This window comes from Phascolarctos cinereus, unplaced genomic scaffold (assembly GCF_003287225.1).
Source record: "Phascolarctos cinereus isolate Bilbo 61053 unplaced genomic scaffold, phaCin_HiC Scaffold_1;HRSCAF=81, whole genome shotgun sequence".
NCBI classification, from domain to species: Eukaryota; Metazoa; Chordata; class Mammalia; order Diprotodontia; family Phascolarctidae; genus Phascolarctos; species Phascolarctos cinereus.
Window position 1 is genome coordinate 145,764,828 of NW_027555514.1, and position 24,680 is coordinate 145,789,507.

The window sequence follows — 24,680 nt, forward strand, 5'->3', positions numbered from 1 at the left end:
TTTATTTTGTTGAATCATAGAATTGGAGTTCATAGGCACCTTTCTACCCCAAACCCATCACTTGTGAAAATGAGAAAATTCAGGCCCACAGTGGTTAAGTGGCTTGTCCATAGTCATACAAGAAGAAGGCAACAGGGCTGGGATTCAAAACCAATTCTTTTGTTTTCAGATCAAATATTCTTTTCACTGCCAATTCTTTCTTGACATTGTGTGGGGTTGGGGAGGGAGAGAGGGAGAGAGAGAGAGAGAGAGCGAGAGCTATGAGTTATGCAGGCTCAGAAATTTCATTTCTCTATATAACTCTTTGTTAAGATGCTCACCAACAACCCTGGGGTTCCGCTGAATTTCTCTGGAAGATTAATTGGTCACTTAATGTGTAAGAGTATAGGAATAGCTCTCCTTGAGTTCTCCTTGATGGTCTATTCAAAAACCTAGTATTTTCTTCTGCTAATCTCAAAATTTGTAGTATCAAAGGACTGAGAAATCATGTAGTGTAGGGAACCTCTCTTGCCTCTAAAATTGGTGGTCTCTATTTGCTGAGTGAGTTGCCTCTGGAAAGGGGTGATCTTGGTTTCCCATCATTAGAGTTGGATGCTCAACACCGAGGCTTCATTGACTGTATTTTTATCATCCTCATATGGGGAGGCAGTGTGATACAATGGAAAAATTGTTGGATTTGGATTCAGAAGAAACCTGGGTTTGAATCTCACTTCTGATACTTAACAGCTGTGTGACCATTGATAGGTCATTTACTTCATCTCTCTGTATTTTGGAGCATCTTTTTTTAAAATTTCAGTCCAATGGCCATGTACTCAATGTTAAAAACACATTTACCTAAGGCCTCAATAAAAGAGAACTGACACTTTGACTTAAAATATCATTCTTGAGATGGAGATGACATAAATGTTTGACAAAATGAGGTAGTAATTGATTCTTCAGAAAAAGCAAAGAATGACACATAAACCTTACGATGGCCATAGTCAATCATTGGGTTTATGGGTTTTTTTCCCATATAAAAAGGGCATAATACTTTTAAAATGATAGTTTAATTCAGATAAGTGTTGTGGGACTGAGTTGGTGCTTAGCAAATCTGTTCAAAGAATGAATGACGTGATTTTCATGATAATATTCTGATTTTTATTCTGCATTTTAACATGACAATGTTTTAGTATCATGAAAGCCTAACAAACTGACTATATATACACTTGTGAATATATATATGCATGTGCATACACACACATGCACATGCACACACAAAGGCAAACATTTAATACAGGGTGTCCCAAAAGTTTTGGTTCAGTTTAAAAATTTTGGGAGCATATTGTATGTATGCATGTATGTATTGTGAATTTATGCAGATATGCATATAAGTATCTGATGTTTTCCATAAATGTGGATAATTGAGATCTGATTATATCAGTATTTTTGAGGAAGGGGTAACATTTTGTAAGAAAAGGAAATAAATGTGATTATCCCTTTTCTACATCTCTCACTTTGAACAACATATTTTGTAGGTTCAACCTTTATTATTAGATCTGCCTAACTTAACCATTTTTACTGCTGTCTTAAAGTTTCATTAAATGTTATGTTAATATGTTCACTCAGTAAAATCAACATCCTCTTTTTTTAAAATTTAGATTTCAGTTCAAGGCTTCAGGGACATTGCAAGTGGCTGCACTGGAATAAAGCACTTGGTCATCAATGATATACCAACTCTGACGGATAGTTGTATAAAAGTAGGTCGCTGAATAGCAAATTATCTTTAGAATCAGAATCTGAAATAAGATTTGATGATGACAGCTAGCATTTATAAGGCACTTTAAGGTTCACAAAATGCTTTATGTTATCTCATTTGATCCTCACAACGATCCTGGAAAGTAGGTGCTTTTATCATCCCCATTTTACACTTGAAAAAACTGAGGCACAGAGAGGTTATTTGATTTGCTTGGAGTTACACAGCTACTCGGTGTCTGAGGCAGGATTCAAATTCATGTCTTCATATTTCAAGTACTCTGGCATTCTATGTACTGTGCCACTTAGCTGCCTGTATGTTTTTCTAACGATTTCAGATATAACAGCAAATGTATGTATGTGTTTTAAAGCCCTAGATTATAAGAAGTAATACAAAATTTTTTTAAATATATACAATGGTCTTTCCGTTTCATAAAAATGTATTTGCCAGTACTATTAAGAAGAGTTTTTTTTTTCCCTCAGCCTGATGGTTAAAGTGTCTGGCTTGTAAGGCCTATTATAATCTCTGTTTTGTGACTTTTTGCCAAGTCACGGTATGTCTGGTTTGTGCTAGGGAGGCAGTTTAAGTATGGCTTTTTTTTGTTTAGTTTTGGTTTTTGATTATCTTTGAGACGATCTTTGTCCTGGAAGTCAGGGCTAGGTGCAGATTTGGTTTGGCTTCTATCTTTGTGATAGCCCAGAAGTGTCCTTGGCCTTGTTCCTTAGGAGTATCTGCTATGTGGTCAGGGTACATGAAAGGGCTTTGACCCAGTGTGCCAAGATTGGTGAAGGAAAAATTTATTCTTTTGGCTAAGAGTTTGAAGGCCAGTGTAAGTAAGGTGAATTTTAGTGTGTGTAAAGTGGATTTTTGTTATTCTTTCTTATAGTTTTCTTCCCAGGATCCATAGCCATAACAATCTCTACTTTCCAGGTGTTAGATATGAGTTCTCACGATCATGGTTCAAAACAATTTCTACCATGCTCACACAGTAGATACAGGGATGAAGTGATGTAAAATTGTGAGGCTATTGCTGGCAGTATGCCTTCTTTGTCTGTTGCCCTATAAAGCAAGTGGGCATTGGTTAGTGACTGGGGACCCCCATGGGTTGAATATGCAGGCTGAATGCTGTGCATGTCTTAACCAGCCCCCATCAAGGCTCGGGAGGGGGAATCTGTGTGTTTGCCTCAACCAGCCCCCAATGAGGCTTGAGGGAATTTAGGGGAGTACACAAGTTGTATTGGTCTCGATTGACCCCATCGAGATGAGGAGTAATTACCTCCCCCTTCACGCTGGCCCCTGTGAGAAGGGCTGTTAGGGAATGCTGTAGGAGTTGGTGCTCCCATTATCAGCAAACTCCCTATGAGAAGACTAGACTAGAATAAAGTAAGCTTATTATGACTCTATTCCTGTTTTCCCATCTGACTGATCAAAAGCAAACCTGCTAGTAAGAGAGGTGCTAGAAGCCCTCCTGTATCTTCTTCCTAAGAAATGGCATAGTCGATGTGTTTGCTTGTCCAACAACTAGTGATGGTGGAACTACTGTCCTGGGCTGGTCTGTTATCATCCAGTATTAGGGACATGGTGAATATGCAATTGTAGCACTGGTGCTGTCTGGGATATGATAAAGGTATAGTCTGGGAATCATACTAGTGATCCTAACAATGAAGGTCAGAACTCGTTTTCAAGGCTTGAGGCTTGATCCCATGGTTCATATCTGACATTCTCAAAGCTGAAGCTCTGAACCAGTAGTCAGGATGATGTTGCAACTGTGGCCCAGTTCTAGCTTGTTATAGCCTGGACTTGTGCATGGGCCTTTTCAAGGCTTCAACCAGTTTACTGGGGGTGGGAGCTGGGACACAGTTTACTGGCACAGGCGCATTCCTGACCTGGTAGTCAGGACATATTGAGGTTGAACGTATAGTTGGGGCCTTGAGTTCTGTGAATGGTGGAATCTTAGCCCAGTGGTCAGAAAATGGATTGCTGGTTGAGGTGTTGTTCTGTTAAAGTCACACAGCTGTGTAAAACTTTGGACAGGTTCTCAGGGCTACTAAGAACATATGTGGGGTTGAGGCCCCGTGGTGACATAAAACATTGTTTAGAAGATATGAAAGGCCCAGCAGTTACCTTGGCCCTGAGGCTAAGCAAGTTAAGGGAAAGGCTAAGGCTGTGGCATAGTTTTTTCAGTATATTCATGGTTTAGCTCTGCTCTGCCCCATATTTCAAAATGGGTAATGGCAGAGTCATTGCCAAGCAGTCAGGATTAGGATAACTGTTTGAAGCATGGTGAGGACACAATTGTGGAACTGTTATAAAAAGGGTGATATTTTGGCCTGATGGTTGAAGCATGACGTTTGCCTTGTGGTGGTTTTGTTGCCATGATGATCCAATCTGATCTGGAGCACATGACTAGGTTGGGTGACTTGACTGGCTTTTTGGAGATAAGTAGACCAACACTCCCCCTGGAAATATCATTTATCTTCTCGTTTCTCTACTTGAAGGATATCTTTTGCCCATCACAGCAAAAACGCAAGAGACAAGGACAGAATAGCATATATACTGTAAGATGTGTCACTGTGACTTGTTTTTCATTATCACAATTGTGGACCCATTTAAAGTGGGGAGTGGACAGAACTGCCCAGGGGTGAGGAGCAAAGGTCTGCCTCCATACAGCTTCTGAAGCTTCCCTCAGTCCCTATTCTCAAGTAACTCACAGTCTAATGAGCTATGTACAAATAAAATCTACAGAAGACAAATGGCAGGGGTGGGAGGGGGGATCAAGAGGGAAGGCACTGGCATTAAGGGGAATTGGAAAAGGCTTCTTGTAGACAGTGAGATTTTAGCTAGTACTTGAAAGAAGTCAGGGAAGCCAGGAGGCAGAGATGAGAAGGAAGAGCATTCCAGGCATGGAAGACAGTCAGTAAAAATGCCCAGAATTGGTAGATGGAGAATCTTATCCAAATAACAGAAAGGAGGAGAGTGTCCCTGAATTGTAGAGTACGTGGGAGGGAGTAAAGTGCAAGAAGATTTAAAAGGTTAGAAAAAGTGTTAATTATTTTACAAATCATTATGTTAACTACATAGGCAGCTAGGTAGCATTATGGATTAGGTGCAGGCTTACAGTCAGGAAGACCTGACTATACTTACCAGATACTTACCAGTAGTGTGACCTTGGGCAAGTCACTTGTCCTTTCTCAGCCTCAGTCTTCTGCCCTGAAAAATGGGGTTAACAATAGCACCTACCTCCTAGGGTTCTCATGAGAACTGAATGAGATAATATTTGTAAAGCACTTTGTAATCCTTAAAGTACTATATGGCTACTAAGTAAAATGCAAAATGGAACTAAACTTGAAATTTGCCACATACAACACACTCTCATGTCACTGATTTTTCCTTAGTATTGATTTCTTCCTGTTTGTTAATGAAAGGACTTAACCCCTCAGTGATGTCAGATTCAAATAGAAACAGATTCTTGCCAGCCATGTATTGACTTAGAAAACCACAAAATAACTTTATCTGAGTTGTACTGTGTTTTTATTTATTTAGTTAAACATTTCTCTATTACATTTTAATCTGGTTCGGGCTACACAAGCTTTGTGGGCCATGAGTTTGGCACTTCTGCTCTAGTCAAATCTCTAAGCCCTAAGTTGCAGAGAAGGTGCCAATTTCTATCAGTGGAGTGACCTCACCTGGGAGTTCCTTAGACCAATGAAATCTCATGTTTCACTCTCCTCATGGTGCCTTACCTCTGAGATGACTTTCCATTTATATTGTTTATATCTGATGTGTACGCTTTTGTGCGTGTTGCCTCCCCTATTCTACTGTGAGCTCTTTGAGGGCAGAGACCATGCTTTTGCCTATCTCCAGCACTTAGCACAGTATTTGGTAATAGTAGGCATTTAATAAATGTATGTTGACTGACTTCCTTCTTCAGAACTAGTTGTGCAAGTTTTAACAAGTTTGTTGGTACACATCAACCATTTGCTGGTGCATACACGTGGGAAAAAATCTCTCTCTCTCTCTCTCTCTCTCTCTCTCTCTCTCTCTATATATATATATATATATATATATATATATATATATTCACATGTGCATAGATATGCATATATACATGTATGCACAGAGGTTTATACACATACTTGTAAACATCTGATTTCTTTGTGTCCTTGTATCTGCTGTGAAATTTTTCCATTGCTCTCCAGTTACTTGTTTTATTATGTAATTCAGACAGAAAGTTTTAGTATATAAAAGTAGTTTGGAGCTTGTCAGTGGTTGAGATTAGGTGACAGTACCAACCAAATGTGGCAATCCTTTTTGGTGTTCCCTTTTCTCATGACTTTTTATACACTTAGGACATGACTTCTTAAGTCACTTCCCCCCCCCATCTAACTGTTCAATTATAAGTATGTTAAATTAAAGTATTTAAAAATTTAAATGGTAATTGATGTTCTTTCCTCTGACATTAGTAAACTTTATTAGAAAATTTGACCTGTGTTATTATTTAAGAAAAAAACGGTAAAAATATGTGAAGGCTGTAATAACTAGTGAATGAACTAGGATGGATTTGATTTAAATCACTAGTCAAGAAAACTCATTTGATATTACCTAATCTTTAAAACTGATATGTTTTAGCAATAGCTATCTGAGTGATTTTTTTTTGGCTTTAGCAGAAAATTGACAAGTTTAATTTTGTTATTTAAGTAAAGCTTTAATTTTTAGAGATGAGCTATCTCCAATTTAACCATTATATTTTTGCCATGTAGTAGTAATACAGCTGTCATTAAAACTAGATATTTAAACTTTGTAAAGGCAGAAGTTCATATGTTTTGTATTTTTAAGCCAATATATGTATGTTTTAATTTATATGTAATATGTCTAGCTGAATTATTTAGATTCTATGAAAAGGATATGTATATATATATAAAAAGATATGGATGAGGGTTTCATCACATAGAGGAAGACTTGGAAAAAGGCCACTACACAGGTGTCCCAGAGCTAAGTTATTAAAGCTTAAAACTCCACTATGATTTTTTGGGACACCCTCTATTTCCAAATTTCCAAATATGTATTTCCAAATCTAAGTTTCTTCTACTTCGTAGCTTACTCAAGGTTTCAGGTTACTACATGCCATTTTGGCAGTGAGTGGAAGCAATTACACAAACAAACCAGAAAGCTGTTTCCATCTTGCATATTTTTTTTCCTTTTCATTTAAGAAGGACAGTTAACATACTTACAAGAAGTAAATGAAGTGATAAAAAGTAGAGGGCACAATTAGGCAACTCTCCTAAATTTGATGTTCTCATTTAAAATATACATATGATTTCATTGAAAGATTGAAAAGACCATAGAATTGGAATAAGCAGAATGTCCACTTACTAACAGTTTATAGTCCAGAATTTATCTGTGAATTGACTTTTTGGAACTCGGTGCGTTTTACCTTAAAAAAGGCAGTCAGGTCCCAGGCCAGCAAAAGACTGTTTTACCCATGACATAGTTGACATATAGTGCTAATAGTTTTGCTTCAATTGCACCTACTCACAATTTATAGATCATTATTTAACAAGAAAATGCACTTTGAGCTCCAGTAGTAATGAAATTCATTAGTAGTGAATCCCTCAGCAGTGATGAGGGTGGGTGTGGGAAAGGGTGTGTATCTCATGAAATGATAATTTGTTAATTCACTATACTTCTATATCAGCATAAAAAAAAGGGACCTCTCCAGAACCTCTATATTTTGCTTGAGAAGAGCACCTCTTTGGATAAATCATATCCCAGACCTTTTTAAAGAGAGAATGAAGAGCAGTTGTCTTAATGGAGATGAGGACAAAGGCTTCAGGTTTTGACGCCTCTGATGCCCATTTTTTATGACCAAGTTCTTTCTAAGTTGAATTTTTGTAGATTGAGGACCCTGCAGCATTTATTTACTTTTTTCTAGAAATAATTTTGCATTAGAAAGAAACAAATGACAGCAAATGTAATTGGGAAGATCAAAGATTGCAAATGGGGCACCAAACACCAACTTCCAATTTCTTTCCCTGGATCTGTTCCTCATTCTTGTGCACAGTGTCTGGCATATAAAGGCTAATTGATTAATTGATTGTAATGATGGGAAATGATTCTAGATAAGACAAATAAAACAACCCACTTTTGACTCATCTGGTATTTGTAACAGAGTCCCTTTTAGTGTTTTTGTGTGCTTATTTTATCTGACTTTTAAGATAGTTTTGTGAAGGCAGCAGGTTAATAGTCATGTTTGCATTGTAGGAACTTAGAAATGCTTATGTGGCGAGACCCCATGTTTAGTGAGGGCTGATTTCCCCTCACATCCCCCACCACATATAGTATGGGGGGGTATTGTTATGTGAGTTGAAGGGAGACAGAATAGACATCCCTAGCTGCTTCTTCCTCCACCTTTCTCTAAGGAAGACTTCAGTTCCTTCCAGGAGAAGAAGAATGAAGTTAGGGCTGGGGACCACTTTGCTTTCCTCAGAAAAGGGATGGGGGGGCAGGCTAGAATTATATTATTTGCTCCCTTTTGTTAGTCTAGGAGATATGAACAAGTTCAAGTTCAAGCTAAATTCTGATTGCTGTTCATTGTTGGGGAAGAGAGGGACCTTAAGCTCTATATCCAAGGCTTGATCCTTTTCCCGCAAAAAACCACAATGAACACATAGCAGTTAGTTCCGCAATGAAAACATTCAAGTTATCCAAGAAACCCATTTACCCAAATCATAGCAAAACAAATAAGAGAAAGTATGCATAGAAGAATATATACTAGATAATACAGAAGGGGCTCTTCTATTGGGACCAACGTAACTCAGCTCAACTGAGAGAGAATACCAGATCTCATCCAAGGGGAAGTTCCAGGAAGTCTCTAGTGTAGCAAGCTGGGGAAAGGATATGATGGAAACTGTCAGCTTCTCTCATGTCTTCCCAGAGTTCTTTCCTTCAGCTACTTCATACAGGGCAGGGCATCCACCTCCACCAATGAGGAAAGAGTCCCATACCAATGGACTTTGGGAATGGAGTTATACTTTTAAAAAATATTGTTGGTAATGCATCAGCACCAATACTGTTAATGGTTTTCTACAAAAGCCAATGGTTATTCAATGAAATTTGGTTTTAGAAAGTTGAGAAAAGACTTCTAATGCCTTTCTGTGGCATGGTAATGACCTTGGGTTCTCTAAGGTTACCCTAGTGAAGTACAAGCTCTGACAGGTCCTACCAAAAGTACTGAAGTACAAAGAAAGACAAAAACACTCTCAGATTCTAATGGGAGAGACAAATATGCAAGCAACTACGTACTTACAAGCTGAATACAGAGTAAATTGGGAATAGTCACTTGCATTAAGGGGGAGTTGGGAAAGATCTCTTGCAAAAAATGAGATTTTAACTGAGACTTGAAGGAAGCCAAGGGAATTAGGAGGCAGAGGTAAGGAGGGAGAGTATTGCAGGTATGATGGGTAACCAATGAAATGCACATGAATGCATTGAAAGTGGAGTGAAAATAGAAAGTCTATGAATTTGGCATAGTGATAGACCTTGTTGCTAATCTGAGAACCAACCTAGTCAAACTCAGCAAGGCTCTTCATCAGAAGGTTGGCTACCTGGTGACAAATATTTTTTGGTTTTAGTAACTCAATGACTATCTGGTAAGGGATGGAAGGATTGCAGTCTATATCAATGGAGGGAGTTCCCACACCAGCAAAATCATAAATTCTTGAAGTATTGTAGGATCATAGACTAAAAGAGCCTTGGAGCTCTTGTTTTTACAAATATTTTACAAATAGGGAAACTGAGGCCCAAGGAAGGTAAATGCCTTGCCCAAAATTATGGAGATAGTAAGCAGCAGAGGTGGGATGTAAGCCCATGTCTTCTGACTCTGGAGCTAGTGCTTATTCCGTTGTACCAACCTGTCTCTAATAATTAATAAGGTATTTACTAACTAGTATTTCAATTCCTATAAAGCATATGTAAAGCAATTTTTTTCATCCTTTCAGAATTGGGGATGCTGGCCTAAGGAACTTCCTTGTTGGACCTTCAAGCTCAAAGCTCAGAGAACTGAATTTAACTAACTATGCCCAAATAAGTGATCTTGCCCTTGCACAAATGGGAGAAAGGTATGGCAAAGGACTACAATGTTCTGCAGTATTTGATCACTAATTAAATATACAATAATGACTTGTTATTTTCCACAATTTGGGGAAAATAAATAGACACTAAAAAGAAGCCAGCCCTCACTGAAATTTTGGTTAAAAGTTGTCATGAAGATTAAGTTGTACATCTATGGAACCAGGGTAGTTTGTCACCAATTCTCTGTAAAAGGAACAGTTTAATATTCGATAATATATTATAAAGATAGAATACTTAGAAAAAGGGGCCATTTCACTGCATTTTTGAGGGCATAATTTTTACTTGAAATATACACACTTTGCCCTTTTCATCCATGTGTAGAATGGGTGTGGAAGTCACACATCCACTATAACTACAAGTATAATTGGCATGGAATTGAAGTATTTTTTTGGATGCTTTATAAAAGCTCTTAATTGGCCAGAAGACTTTTTGAATTGCAGTGGTAGTGATGACAATGATTAGAAATTTAACAGTTACTAAAACACCAACTAATAGTTATAGCTATTGTGTGTTGTCCATTCATTTCAGTCACGTCCGAGTCTTTGTGACCCCATTTGGAGTTTTCTTCGCAACGATACTGGGGTGGTTTGTCGTTTCTTTCTCCAGCTCATTATATTGATAAGAAAAATGTGACAAACAGAGTTGAGCAGCTTGCCCAGGGTCACACAGCTAGAAAGTGTCTGAGGCCAGATTTGAACTCAGGAAAATGAGCCTTCCTGACTTCAGGTTTGGTGCTCTATCCACTATAGCACCTAGCTGCCCCTTAGCCATTGTTACTTATACCTATCTAGAATATGTTCATTGTCAACTTATCCCTATACTTCAAACTTTTAAAATTGGGTGTTGTCATCATTGTCATCACCATTATCATCTCACAATTACATTACTGTTCACAGAACATTTTCTTCCCAGAAACCATGTGAATTAGGTCATTCAAATATCATACATTATTATCTATCCTGGGGAATCTTGTAACTAGTACTTGGTACTATATGCTTAGTAAGGGTTTTGTAGACCTGAAGTGGAGAGAGTGACACACCAAAGAAGGAAAGGAAACTGCAGTTGAGACTGTTTAAATGACCTACCCAAAGCCATTAGTTGGTATGTGTGGGAGCTGAATCAAATCCAGCTAAGAGCAATATATTCATTTCCTTAAAATGAATTATACATGGTTCAGACATGCAGAATGTGTGGGAGGATGTATTTTTCTTTCCAACAGAATGTCCTAACAATGTTGCCCAAAACTTGCGTACCTTAGAAGGTAGTTCCTAGAAGCCAGCACATATATTACTGAAATTAATGGTCATGTAAACCATTTGGTTTCCTGTGGTGGATGTGGCGTCCAGTTTTGCCATTTACTTCCTTTGTGACCCTAGATAAATCACAACCTCCCTGGGTCTCAGGTCTCTTATCTGGTAAAGGAAAAGATTAGAATAAGATGTTCTATCTCTGAGGCCCATTCCATTTCTAAAACCTATGATTCTATAACCTAGTGTTGATCTATATGACACTAAAAAATGCTTGTTCCTATGAAGGGAAGGGAATATACCATTATATAGTGCTTACTATGTACCAGGCATTGTGCTAAGTGCTTTTTTATAAATATTTTCTCATTTAATCCTCACAACAACGCTGGGAGGGAGATGCTATTATTATTTCCATTTTACAATTAATAATGGACCAACAGAGTTTAAGTGACTTGACTATGATTATGCAACTGGTAAATATAGGAGGCCCTATTTGAACTCAGATGTTCCTGATTCTAAATCCAGTGCTCTATCCATTGTGCCACATCTGCCTCTATGAGATAAATCTGTTGTTGTCGTTGAAGGGCAGTTTATTGAAGATTGAAATGTTTCACCTGGTCTCTTTCCTTTGGTCCTTCTTATGGCTTGTGTGTTCAAAATTCACAAGCCTTCAATTGTAGGAGGATGTAAGGTATGTTGTAAAGTTATAGAATTTGGATTGGAGTCCCATCTTTGATGTTTACTAGCTACCATATTAGAGCATTTTTTGAACCTAAGTATTCTCATCTGTAAAATGAAAAAAGTAATACTTGGGTGAATGGGCCTTCTTCCAGCCCTGCCTAGAGATCTGACATTGTCCACAAGAAGTGGGCAGAGAATATACAATGGGAGTAGGGTCCTTCCCCTCACCTCCTCCCCAAACATGTGCCTGCCTGCTCCTGGAGGACCAGGTGGGAGCTTGGGATGGGAGCCAGGGAAGGGCTCCATTAATTTACATGACCCACCTGATGGATTCATGGGAAGAAAATTCTTTGAAAATCTGAATTAGTTATGTATGTATCAGTTATTATTGCAAAAATCAGCAATGTGATAGACCAGCACACAAATCTTATTATATGTCCTTTGTGGTCACTAGACATCATAAATGGTGTTAGGGACTTCTTTTACACAGTCACACTGATCTCATTTCTTCCCTAGATTTCTTGTTCACTCCAGGCACATTCCTTTATCCCTTTGTGGAGAACACAGGAGCTCAGACACTTGCCATTCATATATGGAATCTAAGTGGACTTTCTCACCATGAGCCTTCCACCGTGGTATTACTGTTTAGGACCTACTGGGACCCGAAACACAACCATTCACCTGCCACATGTACTCACTGTACTGAGTCCCAGAACACCCTCTGGCCTGTAGAACCGCAACCTTACCTGATAGTAAATCTGTTCCTCTGAGTATGCATCTCAACTCACTCCCTCTCTCACTTCCTCTCTTCCCACCATTCACAGACTCATCGCTCCTACTGCGTATCTCTCATAAATGTCTAGGGCTCCCACTCTCCCAGAACTACTGTTCTCTCCCTCTCAATCATGGTGTTCTATATACTTACTTCAACACTGATAGAAGTTCTCAGTTCATCTTCCTTCCTTTGTATACCCAGAGACTAGTTTTTGCCACTAGCTATATGAGAAAGTCTCAATGCTTTCCAAAAAGACTCAGGATATAATTGGCAGGTGCTGGCAGGTCTGTGCCTTTGCAGTCTAGGGCACACAACTATATCCCCTTTACTTAATAATTCCTGACTAACACATTGTGGGTTTTTTATCTTATGGGAAGAGCTGACAAAATATGAAAGTGAACTTAAAATGTAAAAAAAAAAAACCCTCCCCTCTTCCTCAGTTTTAAATTTCTGAGTTGTATATAATTTTCTGTGTTTTGCTTCTTCATATTTCTTCATTGAAAAATTGAAAAATCATTTCATTGAGAGTAGGGTTTTTTTTTTCCTTTTTAAGTTTGCCAAAAAAACCCTACTCTCAACAGTACAACAAAAAGCCAAAATTTACTGGGAATGTGTTTATTTATTTTTTAGGTGTTGTAGTCTTACCTACTTGAATTTATGTAATTGTACACAGTTGACTGATTGTGGGATTGAGTTCATTACACAGCTTCCCAACTTGATTTCAATTGATCTTTCTGTAACAGCCAGCACTGATGAGGTAAAGAGAAAAAAAAAGTTTTGCTAAAAACTGAACTCAGTTCTCTAAAATTATTTCTCTATGTCCCATATTAAACTCATAATCTGTTGCTAATTGGAAAACTTTTAAAAATAGACATTCATTTGCTTTAAAAATTTGAGTTAAAAGGGCAAATTTAGTAATTTTGTTTCTGGGTTATTGGAACATGAATTTATATTAATCAGTAGATATTTCTTTGAGGTAGTAAAATGCTACAAAATTCTAGAAAAACTTTCTAATGGAAGGGAGTTCAGATATGTTCAGATATGTTCAGATATGAATCTTAAGAACAAAATTGTGAATGGGCAGATGATATGTTTGTTATAGAGTACAGGAGATTAGTAGGTAATGGACTGACAGGTTTGAGTCTATAATCCACTTGTAAGATTTGAGTACACAATCCCCCAGTCTATCAGGTAAGTATCATTCATTCTTCTGTCCTGCAAACCTCTTCCCAAAACAAGATGTCTCATGTCATACCTGTCTTCTTTCTTCCCCTGTAAGTTATCTCATACAAGACTGTTCTAGGAAAAGTCATAAGGGCATTAATTCTGTTCTTCTATCCCACAATCCTTTTGGAGTATAAAAATCTCTTCCTTGAGAGGAACTTTTGTGTGGTTCAATGATGAAACAGTATCCTGTCTACCACCACCCCACTTTTGATATCAGTAGTTACAAGCATTCTTCAGATTGTAGGAAACTGAGGTTCACTGTGGGTCATACTGAATGGGGGCTTCCTTTTTAGGGTTAATGGGAATGGACCTCAGGGAATACTGATTTGCAACTGATTCAGTATCCTTGATTAACATCCCTGGCCTTTTAATGTTTGAGTGTATTTTCTACATAGAAGTAGTGTTCTATAACATTACCTTAGACTCCATTTGATTCCAAAGTTTTGGTTCTAGAATTCTAGTAAGTTACTCTGTATTCCTTGAAACAAAAGTATACATATTAAAGGAAGGGGAATCCTGAACACTCTGATACTTGTGTTGGAATCGTATTCTTCAGAGTAGAAGAAAGTAAAAAGAAATCTGTGTCAGAATGCCTTCTTTCCCTTCCCTTACTTCCTTCCATAACTATAGGTGCTATCCTGTCACTCTACCTGTGTTCTGCCTCTTGCCAGAATGGATGGAGAAACTCTAAATGGAACTCCCTCCTAAAAATTTTTAGTTTCAGTACTAAGGCTTTAGGTAGGTAAGTAGAAAATGGCTAGTGTTTGAGATTGATTGTATTGGAAGTCTTGAGATTGATTGTATTGGAAGAGAAGTGTACAGGCTCCCAAATTCTCTGTCAGTCAGGGTCTTGCAACCTTTGACACAGGCAGAATTGAAATAAGAGAGACCTGTTACTAACCTTATAACACAGATTCGTTATCACCCTGCTCTTAGCTATACTGATCTAGTGTGGAATACCAGACACATGAATACAGTACTGAGTAATATAGGGATGCAAAGGGAAGTCTACTCCTGAAAATATTCCTAGTGCTTGACTGTTCTACCAGCAAGATTTTTTTAAAAAACTGGATCACTAGTGATCTCTCCTAAGAAACTGAGCTCCACAGTGGCATTAGAATAGGCTGTCTTCTTCTTCTTTTTTTTTTTGTGAGGCAGTTGGGGTTAAGTCACACAGCTAGGAAATATTATGTGTCTGAGACTGGACTTGAACTCAGGTCCTCCTGACTCAGGGGCTGGTGCTCTATCTACTGCACCACCTAGCTGCCACATAGAATGTGCTGTCTTAAACTAAAGTCAGGTCACATATGACTATTTAAGGATAGAAAACAGTGGAGGATGGAAGCCAAAGAAAAACTAAAAGAACATAGATACCAAGCAGGATGTAGACTCAGAGAGCCAAAGTGCCAGGACAAGGGAAACTGGAGAACAAATAGGAGGTATTAGCACTAAGGAGACTTTGAATGTGAAGCAAATACCAAAATGCTACTCTGTATTGCCTGCTGGAGTAGAGTGCACTCATAGGACTTACTATAGCTAATATACAAGCATGGGGATTAGTTGTATCTGTTGAAAGGAAATACATAGGTGGAAAGTAAGGACAGATCTTGACAGAAATGCTGAGAGCAATGTAAAATGACACCAGGAAAGGGGACAAAAGAATTATTTAAAAACAACAGCAACAAAACCAGAAACACCATGAATGTACAGAAGTCTGAGATCATCTGTGGTAAGAGCAAATGTCACTACATACCTCAATAGTTTAGTAGGGCATTTCTGTCCTGTATCACAATTCTTTGACTGATATTTGTAATGAAGACACTGAATCCACAAGAAAAAGTTTAATTGCTTTCAGTATATATTGTTTCATAAAGCAAGAAAATATTTAGTATATTTTAGAAACCAAAAATGTTCTTGCTGTCCTACCCAACACACTCAAAAAAGGAGTGTTTAAAACAGAAAGCTTAAATTATCTATGACGTTCACTTATTTGAAACATTTCATTCCTCAGTGATGTCAGTTGAATGAAGTGTTAATACTCAAATACTTAGATGGATCTTTGATCTCCTCAGTTCAGGAGTTCCTTCTAACAATGCAAATTGCAATCCATGCATTATAATCAGAATATGTTCATTTATGTTCACTAAATGGTGTGCATATGCTACCTTTAAAAGGAAAAATTTTCTCACTATAATATAAGAAACTTCAATATGGATGTTGCCCTCTTATTATTTTTGTATATAATTGTACAATATTAGATTAATTATTAATTAGACTTTTGAGAATTAAGATTATTTAAAATATATGAATATAAAATTAATATGTACAAGTTATGAACAATTATGATAGCTATGTAAATAATATTATATATATTTAGGACAGTCAACTTTTAAAATATGTTTTATTATAAAGATAACAGGATGTTTGATACCTTGATTAATTTAGCCGGTTATATTGTAGGGATATATAATCAACTATTTAAATTTCTTACCTTTGTCTACTTGAAATTGACATTATGAAAATTTAATTAAGCTTAAAAAAAAAGAATGGGCTGTCTTACAAATACTAGCCCAGAAGCTAATCTTTTCCTTCATTTTATCTGCCGCCTGTAGACAGCCTTAGAATGGGAAAGGGGCTGGTATAGTCTTTACGTCTGTTGCCTATTTGTTGTTCTCATGGGACAAATACTACTGCTTTCTTGCTAATAAGAAGAATCTTTTAGAAGTGAAATCTCTCAAAGTAAAGCAATTAGTCTGGCAGTTACATTCGTTTACTCTCTCAATTAATCTTTCAATTTGCTCTCCTGCTTCAGTCACCATTAAGAAAACATTTATCTTCTCTACTAATATCTCAGACACATAGTACTTGCTGACATCAAAAATATTTTGCTGATACTACAATGTTTTTGCATCAGTTTTTCCTCTTCCCACAAGCAAGATGAATAATGTTGAAATTTACCATCAAGAAGAATTGTAATATTTTGAACTGGCAATAAAAAATGTTATTATTGGCCATATTTAATGAATCTAGCCATAAGCCTCATTAGTAGTGACTCTAGGAATGGATAATATATCATACAGAAGGGGCAGCAGTTGTAAAATTTATATTGTCAGCAGTTTTTGCAAAAACAAAGGACGTATTTGTAATAATATATGTGATTGCAAGTGGTTAAAGTAATTAGAGGAGGTAATGACTACATTTTGCTTCCTTCATATATTGGTGAATTAAATAAACATTAAATTAAAAATCAAGAGCTTTTGATTTTGTTTTATGGAAGTTATTAAATTAACATAATCATGGTAAAAGTTCAGTAAAGTTCAAGTATTATTCTAGTTCAAGTTTGGTAACACAGATATTTTAGATTGAATTGTCACCAAAGAATATATAATATCTATTCTATAATTCCATATTTACTAGGTTTTCAGTGGTAGTACTAAATATAAAATAAGAAAAAATGTTTTTCCTCAGTCATTCTAGGTAACAGCTTGCAAGGGTCATCTTCTTAGAATCCATCCTTCCTTCCAGGCCCATCTCAGGCACCATTTCCTGTGGGAAACCTTCCTTTATTGCCCCTAGTTGTTAGTACTCCCTTTCCCTTCTCATATTAAATTATATTTACTTATTTGTGTGTAGGGAATTGATCCTGTGAGTTCCATAATCAGTTTGATGAGAATGCAGAGAAGCTGTAACTTTTGTGTGGGTTCTTGTGTTTTTGTAAAGCTTTGATCAAGGGAGTTTATTCCCTGGCCAATTTGAGCTCATAGGGAGGTAAAATTTTGTCTAGACCTTTCACTTCCATTTCTTTAAAGAGAGTCTGGACATTCCCCACTTGGTACCTCCTAGAAGATGGTTTCAGGGATTGGAGCTTCTCCCAAGATGAATTGGTTGGCTTGGACTCTTGAGAGGATGGATTCTTATCGGAGGAGCTATGCCTGTCTGTTGGTCAATAAAAGGAATCTTCATCAAAGACTGAATCTTTTTCACCTCTTCTGGCTTTTCTTCTGGAAAGATTCTGAGAGCATATGTACGCATAGGAGTAGGAGGGTTCTTCCTGCTTCACTAAAGCCTTTCAGTAAAAGCAAATGAAGAGCTACATGTGCTTGTCCACATGGTTCAAGAAGCTATTTCTTAGGCAGTATCAGATTCAGGCGTTGCCTTGTAAGAAACCTCAGGTTTGAAGTTCCTGGAACCTGACCTTCTAATCAAAGAAGGAGGATTTCCTAGGCAATATGATCCCATTAAATAAGCTTCTAACCGGAAAAGGGTGATATCTTGGGCAGACTAGCTTTAGACTGGTCTTGCAAGTAATACCAAGTTACCACGGAGATCTAGCCTTCTATTCAGAGAAGGGGGACTTCTTGAGTATCATGACTCTTGAAAGGAAAAGAGAATTGCTCTTCCCATACCCCTACCCTCCCTTGAGAAAGGGGTGTAGAAAGGGACTAAACCATGCCATAGATGAGAAAACAAAAACCAAACAAACCCTGGACTTTATTCACCCCTATTCTATAAATTATTCACACAGTATGGGTCTGATGGGAAGAAGATTGCCTACCTAACAAGCCTAAAATGTGTTTCCCTTTGAGGGAGAGAAGCCCAAGCCACAGAACAGCACTGTGAATCCAGGGGGGACTGTATGGGACCCTGGAAAAATGAGGTTTACTGGAGTGGGAGGGAGAATTGTGTTGATTTTTATGGGATTATTTGGATTCCCTTTGTTTTCTACGTTTGTTATGGGCTCTTGTGAATCTTCTACATTTTTGGTAGGATGAAATAAAGTCCTATACCAGATACTACTCTTTTTAAAAAAAATCTGGAGAAAGAAATCTTTTACCCACTCCTGTGAGGAGCTAGATACAGGCCAACTTTGGTGATTTCCCCAGAGTCAATTGAGGCAATAAAAGCCAAAGAGAGAATGATCTTTTGGGTCATCCCACAGATCCCTGTAAAATCCAGAGTTTGAGGGGTCATGGGGCATGAGTTACATGTGTAAATGTTGTAACATCTCATTAAAATATAGACTCCTTGATGGTAGAGCCTGTTTTTCATTTCGTCTTTGAATCCCTAAGCCTTAGCATAGCAGATCCTTTCATAAAGCAGACACTTAGTAAATGTTGAGGAATTGAATGGAAGGAGAATGAAAGTCAAGAACAGGTGAACAGCAGCAGGGAGTCACAAATAAAGAGTAGGTTGAATCACCTGTGAAACACTTAACTTGGGTTCTGGGAAATGGGCTTCTGCTGCAATGGTATGAAGGCCTTCAGGCTTGCTCCTCCTTTACTTATCCTCATGTCTTCTTGAGATGATCTGTGCCTGCAGACACAGACACCTGCTCATGCTGGCATTTGTGGGGCAGGGCTGAATGTTGACAATGGAAGGTAGTGCCAGCATTTATCTTCAGCTTCAAAAATAATTGGTAGGTGATGCTGTGTGTGGAGAATATTGTCTGCTCCCTGAAATGGAAAAGAAGTGAAGATGGGAGAGGGGAAGAGGAAGCATCAGTGATTCAGTGAAGGGAAAAAGAGCACTAGATAAAGTGTCAGAGGAGCTCAGAATTAGGGTTCAAATCCAGAATCATCCACTTGCTAGCTCTGTGACCTTAGGGAAGTCACTTGACTTCTCTCATCTGAAAAATTAAAAGATTGGATTAGATGACCTCTGAGATTCCTTCTAGCTCTGAATTTAGGTTCCTGTGTGACTCTATCACAGTGCAAATAGTCAGACTCAGAACTGGTTCAATGACCAGATCTGAAAAATAGTTAATATATTAACTTAAGAGGAAATCCAAATAATTGGATTCATAACTCTTTAAGTGACCAGAACCAAACAGTTGTTCTTAACAGTTTAACTTGGAAGTCAGTCTCTTTGCTTGGCCTTCTGCTTTTAACATCTTTATAAGTGATTTAGGTAAAGGCAGAGATGGTGATTATCAAATTTGTAAATGATCCAAAACTGTAAATCATAGCTAATAGAGTTGTGAGAGTCAGGTTCTAAAAACAATATTGAGTGGCCAAAATGATGAGACAAAACTAACAAGATGGAACTTGGTAGAGATAAATGTAATTTCTTACACGTGGAAGCAAAACCAATTTCACAAGTACAAAATGAGGGAATCATGAATAGATAGTAGTTCTTTGGAAGGAAGATTCAGAGATTTAGTAGATGTTAAGAGTCAACAGTATGCTATGTCAACTCCCAAAACTAATGAAGACTATGATGGCATATAACATCTAAGTTCTCTTCACAGTTTTTGGGAAACTTACAATTTTTCTCAGTGCTCTGTCAACCAGCTCTTTTACTTTCTTCTGCATTTTTTCCAAAATGAGAGATCTTGGCATTTTTTTTACCTGCTTCTGTCATTTCTACCTCTGTATCAGGGTAAAAATACAGTTTTTTTCCCCCCATGAAATCTTTTGCTTTGTTATCTTTTCCATAGATATTTCTAAATTGCTGACCCTTGTCATATGTCCTGAGTTTCTCTAGTGGCACTCAATTGCTTCTTTGTTTCGTTTCATGAGGCATTTACTATTTTTTTTAATTTACTAATTTTATTTCTCTTTTAATCACTCTAGTATGTTTATTATCTCTTTTATTGTGTCAAAAATATAGCTTTGTCTCTAATACTATTGTAGCTATTGTTAAAGCATATTTTTCCTCTTGCTTTTTTTCTTAGCTCCTTTTATTGATAATTCTTTGCATTATGTTAGGACTCTGGTTTGCTCTTTTTAAAAAGTGATCTTGCAAAGATTTCTGGAAGTTTTTGCTTTGCTGTTTTTAAATGAAGTATTCAGGGAATAGACATCCTTGTGAAATCTCATTCTTTTGTCTTCTCCTAAGCCTAGAGGGTCATCTTCATAACTTTTTAAAGAAAGTTCTATAGATACATTTTGCTGGTGATGGTGGTTTTTTTTTTAAACAACAAATTAATTTTCCAATGTACCCCTTTTCAATTATTCCCTCCTTGTAACAAAAACTGTTAAGCAAAATCAGCTGACAAAATGACTGCATCCTACGAGTGTTCATCATTTGTTCTCTGGGACTGAAAACTTTGATCACAATTCATCTGAGTAGAGTAGCAGTGTTGTTTTCATTTGTATTATTGTCATTTGCATATATTCTCTTGGTTCTACTTACTTTTTTATTGATGCCTTTTGTTTTACATCACAGTCATTTTTTTATATAACCATATCCATAATAAGTGCAAGGCTTTCCCTTTTTTTAAACTAAATTTAATTTTTTTAATTAGCCAAAACCTCTGCCTCTCACCACCACTCCTTCCTCTAATTGAGGAAGAAGGAAAATAAAACCCTGTTACAAACATGTATAGTTGAGCAAAATAAATCCTCAAACTGGCCATGTCCAAAAAATATACATATCTCGTTCTGCACTCTGTCATTCACCTCTCCATCAGTCAGAAGAGGAGGTCAGTAGAATATTTCATTATGAATCTTCTGAATTATACTGATCAGAGTTCCAAAATCTTTCTTTTTAAAATATTTATTTAATTAATTTATTTTTTGTTCAATTTTGAGCTCCAAGTTGTCTCTCTCCATCCCTCCCAATCCCACATTAGAGAAGGCCAACATTTGACATAGGTATATATGTGGAACCATTCAATACATACTTCAACATATTAGTTCTTTCTCTGGAGGTAGATAGCATTTTCCTTCATAGGTCCTTTGTAGTTGATTTAAATATTCATATTACTCAGAATGGCTTAGTCATTCACAGTTACGCTTTCAGCAGTGTTGCTGTCACTATATACAACATTCTCTTGGTTCTGCTTGTTTTATTCAGCATTATGTCATGTAAGTCTTTCCATGTTGCTGTAAAATCAGCCTGCTTGCCATTTCTTATAGCATAACAGTAGTCCATCACAACAATATAACACAATTTACTCAACCATTCCCCAAATGATGGACATGCCCTCAATTTCCAGTTCTTTGCTTCCACAAAGAGGGCTGCTATAAATATTTTAGAACACATAGGTTCTTTCACATTTTCCCTGATCACCTTGGGAAACAAACCTAATAGTGGTTTTGCTGGGTCACAGGGTATACACAGTTTGTAACTTTTTGGGTATAATTCCAGATTGCTGTCCAAAATAGTTGGATCAGTTCACAATTTCACTAACAGTGTATTAGTGTCCCAGTTTTTCCACATCCCCTCCAGCATTTGTCATTTTCCCCTTCTGTCAGTTTAGCCAATCAGTTGTGAGATGGTACCTCAGTGTTGTTTTAACTTGCATTTTTCTAATTAATAATGATTTAGAGCATTTTTTTTGCTTTTGTTATTGATATAATCAATTGTGTTAATAATTGTTTCCTTATATTGAACCAGCCCTGAATTCCTGGCATAAATCTCTGTGATCACAATGTTTATTCTTTGTGGTATATTGCTGTAGTCTCCTAGTTAGTATTTTATTTAGGATTTTTACATCCATATTCATTAGTGAAATTGGTCTATAATTTTCTTTCTCTGATTTTGCTCTTCCTGGTTTAGGTATCAGCCCCATATTTATTTCATAAAAGAAGGTTGGTAGGACTCCTGCTTTGCCCTATTCCAAATAATTTGTTTGATATTGAAATTAGTTGATATTTAAATATTTGCTAGACTTCACTTGTAAATCCATCTGGTCCTGATGCCTCTTTCTTAGGAAGCTCAATTTCTTTCTAAAATTTCTGTTCAATTCTTTTTTCTAAAAATAGGTTTATTTAAATATTCTATTTCCTCTTCTGTTAATCTGTGCAGGTTATATTGTTGTAAGTTTTGTTCCCTTTCATTTAAATTATTAAATTTATTGGCATATTATTGGGCAAAATGACTCCTAATGCCTTAGTTTTGTCTTCATCAGCAATGTATAAACCCTTTTCAGTTTTGATATATTTCTTCTCTTGTAATAAAGAAATGTTGTTTAGCAAAACTAACAACAGCCATATCTGATGGCATATGGTCTGCCCCATCATTCCAATGAAAATTCTTCAACTCTTCTCCAGGGCCACAATTAGTCATTGCAATTGCTCTGTATTTGACTTCATTTCAGTGAGGGTTTTTTAAGTGCATGATTATAGTCACATGCATAGTAGTATATACATGCATATGTATTGTGGTGTTTATTGTTTTCCTAGTTCTACCTCAATCTGCTGTTAGTCCATACAGATATATTCCTATATTCCTTGAAATTTTCACAATTGTCATTTTAAATGCATAATAATATTTCATTATATTCATATATCATAATTTGCCTGACCATTCTGCATTCTGTGGGGACCTATTTTGTTTACAGGTTGTTTTTGTTTTTGCCACAAGAGATGCTGGTGTATATTGTACCTGATTCCTATTTTTGACTTTGTTGGTGTGGAGAATAGTAGCGATGTGCCCAGCATGGAATCTCTAGGTCAAAGGGTATGAACAAGTATGTGACTTCTTTTTAACATAATTTCAAATCACTTTCAAAAGTAGTTTGGTCAGTGCTTATCTTCATGCAACCCTACACATATTGACTATTTCATCCTTGGTCATATCTGCCTTGTTGCTGAGTATGAAGTGAAACTTTAGAGTTGCTTCCATTTGCATTTCTCTAAATATTATTAATTGGGAGTAATCTTTACATATGTTTGTTAATAGTTTGAAATTCTTCTGAGAACATTTGTTCATATCCTTTAACTATTTATCTATTAGGGAATTACCCTTTTTGTAAATTCCTCATAAATCTTAGACATAAGACTTTCATTAGAGATAGTTGATGTAATTGTTTTTTAAATTGACCACTTTTCTTATTCTAGCCACATTGATTTTGTGCAATTGTGTGATTTAAAAGCAAAAGCTTTTAAATTTTGTATAGCTAAAATTATCTACTTTCTCATTTGAGTTCCCTAATCTTGATTTGGTTAAAAATTATCTCTCTGGATATGGTTATAAAATATACCTCCTACCATTTTGTTCTACTTTTTATATAATATAATACTTTGTATTGAGATTGTGCATCTATCTGAAATTTATTGTGGCATTTGATATAATGCTGATGTTCTCAACTATTTCCTAATTTTTCTAGCAGTTCTTGTTGAACAGAGAGGCCTTCCTCATGCAGTTTTATGTTCTTAAGTTTATCAAAGATTGAAAGTTTGATCATTTTATATTCTTGCTGATCGAGGCTATTCCACTAAGCTATTCAAGTTTTTTAAAGTACCCACTTTTTTTTAAAATTATACATACAATGGTGAATCTCTTAAGTATGGCTTATTTTTTTCTTTTAAATATACAATCATGTGCTTGCTTCAGCAGCATTTATACCAAAATTGGAACAATACAGAGAAGATTAGCATGGCACCTGCACAAGGATGACACACAAATTTGTGAAACATTCTGCATTTTTAAAATACTATTAAGTGGGGGGAGAAAAGAAAAGAAAAATTAGGCAAAGAACCCAATGAAGCTAAAAAAAAAAATACAATCATTCAAGGTTGTCCTACTTGTCTGTGATTCCTTCTGTTCTCTTTTGTATATTTAAAACAAAAGATGATTAAATGGCCTTCTTTTCTTTTTTTCCTTTCTGCTTTTCCATTCCCTCTTTCTTTTCTTGTTTTTTTTTTTTAAATTTTTTGCCGTATCCTTTTCCTACTAAATCTCTTTCTCCCTTCATCCTACCCCACTGGGAAAAAAATAGAAAAACACAGAATTTATAACAAATATGCATAGTCACGTAAAATAAATTCCTACATTAGCCATGCTTGAAAATATATGCCTTATATTCTACATTTTGGGTTCATTGCTTTTCTATCAGTAGATGGATAGTATGCTTCATCATTAGTTCTCTGGAATCATCAGTCATTGCACTGATCAGAGTTAGGTCTTTCAAATGTTGTTTGTCCTGAGAGTATTGTTGTTA

General features: G+C 36.6%; 1 protein-coding gene and 1 non-coding gene across 2 annotated transcripts in view; both read left to right on the forward strand.

Annotated features, from left to right (window-relative positions):
* The window catches only part of FBXL13 (F-box and leucine rich repeat protein 13), a 238,762-nt gene that overhangs the window by 158,344 nt on the left and 55,738 nt on the right, over window positions 1-24,680 (forward strand). Inside the window, 4 exon segments of the mRNA XM_078149993.1 lie at window positions 1,638-1,736; window positions 2,281-2,285; window positions 9,730-9,849; window positions 13,196-13,322. Coding sequence (XP_078006119.1) covers window positions 1,638-1,736; window positions 2,281-2,285; window positions 9,730-9,849; window positions 13,196-13,322 — 351 coding nt within the window.
* On the forward strand, window positions 24,061-24,167 carry LOC144455248 (U6 spliceosomal RNA). Its single transcript, XR_013483966.1, has one exon. It is a non-coding gene; the product is annotated as a U6 spliceosomal RNA (small nuclear RNA).